Below are 4195 nucleotides of genomic sequence, written 5' to 3' on the forward strand. Positions count from 1 at the left end.
TTTGTGAACTGATTCCCGAATTGTTCAAAGACTTTCGAAGAGGCATCGAGCCTAGGTTGGGATTGATAAGAGAGCTTTTTATAAAGATGACGACACACTCTGTCCACGCATTTCCCAATTTCTGTGTGTATAAATATGTATAAACAAACAGATAGATTCTCTTTTCAGCATCAGCATCCAGTTCAAGTTGGAATTGATAAGAGCTATTTAAAACGCTGACCGTATATATAGATATATATATATGTATATATATATATTTGCAAAGGAGAAGCACCTAAGTAGCATATATACACTGCAGAAAATTTCCATCCATTTGGTAGTATTAAGATAATACAATGATTATTTTTTGAGAATTTAACAGGCTGCATAAAAAGTAACCAGAACTTGTATCCTAGAAAATATGACCAGAATGTGACTTTTATCGATATAAATAATTGTTTTTTCAATTTTTATAATTAGTTTTAATTTTCCTAAAATATACATGTAGAGTTTAATATAGCAGTCGCCGTGTAACACTTACACTTAGCCAACATTAATATCTCTACGAATATCGTCTGATATTCTTGAATTTATGCCTTGTGATGCCATTTCCCTGGTGGTTCCCTTCGTGCCACGTGCAGCATAACAACCAAGGACACTGTCCTCCCAGAAGGGGGCGGCTTAAATGATTGTCTTTTGCCACAAGGGGAGAGGGGAAGTTGAATCTCATAATTTGCTGGGGCTCGTGTCGCTGCAAGAGAGGTGTTCATGTGGCCATAAAAACAATAAAATATTTAACACAAATTTTAACTCAATGCTCGAGTCGTAAAAATGTATGAGTGTAAAAATGCTTACCTATGGGGGAGGTGAGGGACACAAGACCATACCGATGCCGCCTCATTAAACCAGAAATTACACAAAGGATAACGCGCAGCTTGACGGCGATGGCCGCAAAGTGTTTGTGTTTGTGTTTGTATTTGTTTCTGTCTTTTGGCCCTCTCTGTGTGTGTGTGTGTGCCCCCCCCCCCTGGTAACCCCTTTTTGGACGACTCTTAGCTTACGGCTGCTGCTGGCATACAAATAAAAAATTATCGCCCGAGTCCAGGACTTGAGTCCTGCGTTTGGCTCCATTATATTTTATTTTTACAATTTTTCGTCACTTTCCAGGCTCGTCTGGCTTTATTTTTTCCTCTCTATATATATGTATTCCTTTTGCCCGGCTTAGGACCAGTCCCAATCCCTTGCCTCGTCATTGTCTTTTGACGCTGCGAGCGTTTATCGTCTCTGTGTCTGTGTGTATCCGTGTGCGCCGCCTTCCTGTTCGAGCTCCGGCTGCTTCCTGCCCTCCTGCCCCCCTGTATTCCCTTCTTATGTGTGTATTTTTTACCGACGCTGATTTTTATTCCCCTGCAGGATGTGATATTTCATTCAGGGCCCGCTAACAGAGCAGCTAAATGCCCCCGCACCCCCCGCGCATTCAGAGCCCTGAGACAGATAATAATTTCTCATCTTTATGATGTTTTCACGCTCCGCTGTGCCCTGCTTAAGTCAAGAAATCCAGCTCGCTGGCCAGGGCGGCACATCTTTCACTTTTCACTTTTTTCTCGGTCCCGTGTCCCATTCCCGCAATCGAATTGGGAATGCCCGGAAGCAGTGTGGCCATAATTGCGAGTCCGACTAGACGAAGACAATGTCCTCAAACGGAGGGATGATGACGAAGTACAGTGTAGCTGCCTGTGGCCGTAGGAGTGAGTGATATCCCTCTAGCAAACTTGTTTGCCTTTGGGTTCTATGTTCCCTTCTCCCAATTTGCCAGCTCATCGTGGTCCATTGTCCGGAGTAGTAGTAGGTCATCTGCTGCTGTTGTTGCTGGGTTGTAATAATGAAATTTACGTCTGCATAACGCTGATTTATGTACGCTAATGAGCTTTTTAATTAGTTAATGCACGCAGGCAGCGGGTGGAAATTTAAGGAATTAATTATGAAAAACTAGCTGAGATGAAATTAAGTCATTCCCTGGGATTCTAGCATACCTTGGAGATTGCTGTCAACATATTGTAAAGTCAAACGAATAATTAAGGGCAAAGAAATGTCTCAGGTCGGAGCTAAAGATAGGAAAAGTGATGAGGATCAAGCCCTTAAGCTACGTCGCGAGCAGGAGGCTCTGTATTTCCAGCTCTACAGTCGCCTCGAGGTTCAGGAATGGCTGCTTAAGGACTCGGTTCGAAATAAGGCCTACCGCGAGGCTATACTCAACAACAAAGCTTTCAAAAATAAGGTAACAAGGAGTACCTGGAGAGAGTTTATCTTCTCTGAAAGTGATCTTCCCTTGAACCCCAATAGGTTGTCCTGGAAGTGGGCTGTGGCTTGGGCATGCTTTCAATATTTGCCGCCAGGTCTGGTGCCTCCAGAGTCATAGCTGTGGATGGCTCCAATGTCACGGATTACACAAGCCGTATAGCCGAGGACAATGGTCATGGCAATGTCATCACCGTGGTGCATGGCAAAGTGGAGAATATAGAGTTGCCAGAGGATATCCATCAAGTGGACATACTTATTTGCGACTGGATGGGGTGGGTTTTACTTTAGCTCCCTCCCTATTACCTATTAAACACCTCCAACACAACAGTCACTGCCTCTTCTCGGAGAACATGCTGGAGTCGCTGATATTTGCCCGGGACAAGTGGCTGGCCAAGGGAGGCCTCATCTTCCCAGACTCGGCTCAGCTCTACCTGGCCGCCATTCATGGGGAGGACCAAGATCTTGGCTTCTGGCACGACGTCCATGGCTTTGACTTCAACGCCATTCGTCGAAGATGCGCCGCCAAGGCCCTGGTGGAGCACGTGACCACCGGCCAGGTGATGAGTCGTGTGTATCTGGTCAAGTCCCTGGATCTGTATGCCGTGCGTAGCGGCTCCTCTGCCTTCCGTTCCTTCTACGACCTGAGGGTCACGCGCAACGGCCATGTCCACGGCCTGCTCGCCTACTTCGATGTGGGATTCAGCAAGAGCCAGCGTTGGGTTAGCTTTAGCACGTCGCCCAGTGCTCCCTGGACGCACTGGAACCAGACGGTATTCTACCTGGAGGCTCCGCTGCCCGTGCGTTCGGGTGAGTCCATCAAGGGTGTGTTCGGCATTCAGCCGAGTGCCGAGAGCATCTTCGACCTGGAGTTTGACATTTATGTGGATTTTGAGGGCAAGGAGAAGTCGGTGACTAGCAAGCAGTCGTTCGTTCTGTCGAGTAACCTTCAACTGGGTGGAGTTTAGGGTGGTTATTTACACGAAATATCATTTGGATTGACCAGTAAACAGTAAAAATAAAGCAGAAAACCAGCCACATTGCCCAGAGTGTGCAATATTTATAATATTTTATTGTGTGTGTAGGATATTTGTGTGCCAGGATACAGAGGAGAAGCTTGGGGAAAGGGTTTGAGGTCATGCCAACTTGCTTTTACTCTGAATTACTGAAGAAATATACCTACTATCCAGATTTATTAAGAATTTTTTTTGGGTATTTTAATCCTTATTAATCAAGTTTCGAGACAAAAAATAAAGTTAAGAACCAAAGACTATATAATAATAAGATGCGTAGCGTTTTTTCACTTGCTATACTATAAATTCTTGTATTATTTTTACAAAAGTTTAGTAAAAGCAGCTCAAGTTTTACAATTTTAAAGCTATCCTTCTGTAATTGAGATATTTAATTTAATTCTAAATATTTCCTCATATATTCCTTGACAAGGATACCCCCACAGGGTATTTGTTGGCTGCCTGAAAGCTGTTTCAGTTAGCTGGTTTTCCCTGGTTAAATGGTGTAAATAAGTGCAGTGCCAGCATTTAATTATTTAAAACCGTTTTTCCGATGTGTGCGCAATGTGGGGCAATCTAGTGCGCATTGCATTTAATTTATTCGCCATGTTTTCATATATACATGTACATTTTTTATATGTATTTTTTTTATATATATTTTACTGGCTTCAATTTTTTATTTCCCTGGGAAGCTCCATAAACTAGCGCTTTAAGCGAAAGCTTAATATTGTTTACCGCGGCGATTGGCAAAAAAAAATATATCTCTTTATCTCGCAGGAATTTTGCGGTTGAAAGCAGTTTCCAGGATCACTCCTCGCGGACTTTTCAATCAAATTATAAGCCGCTGCTGTTGTTGGTCTTTGCTCTCTGGCCCAGTTCCAGTTTTCCCCAGTCTTGCCACATTTTAC

The 4195-nt window shown here is 43.6% G+C and overlaps 1 protein-coding gene across 1 annotated transcript; it reads left to right on the plus strand.

The window, feature by feature from the left end:
* Positions 1–2007: 2007 nt before the first annotated feature.
* Art2 (Arginine methyltransferase 2) lies at positions 2008–3315 on the plus strand. Its single transcript, XM_017173934.3, has 3 exons — positions 2008–2257; positions 2323–2552; positions 2609–3315. The coding sequence occupies exons 1-3, from the start codon at positions 2069–2071 to the stop codon at positions 3243–3245; spliced, it is 1056 nt and encodes a 351-aa protein (XP_017029423.1). The 5' UTR covers positions 2008–2068; the 3' UTR covers positions 3246–3315.
* Positions 3316–4195: the final 880 nt, after the last annotated feature.

Source organism: Drosophila kikkawai, chromosome 2L (assembly GCF_030179895.1).
Source record: "Drosophila kikkawai strain 14028-0561.14 chromosome 2L, DkikHiC1v2, whole genome shotgun sequence".
NCBI classification, from domain to species: Eukaryota; Metazoa; Arthropoda; class Insecta; order Diptera; family Drosophilidae; genus Drosophila; species Drosophila kikkawai.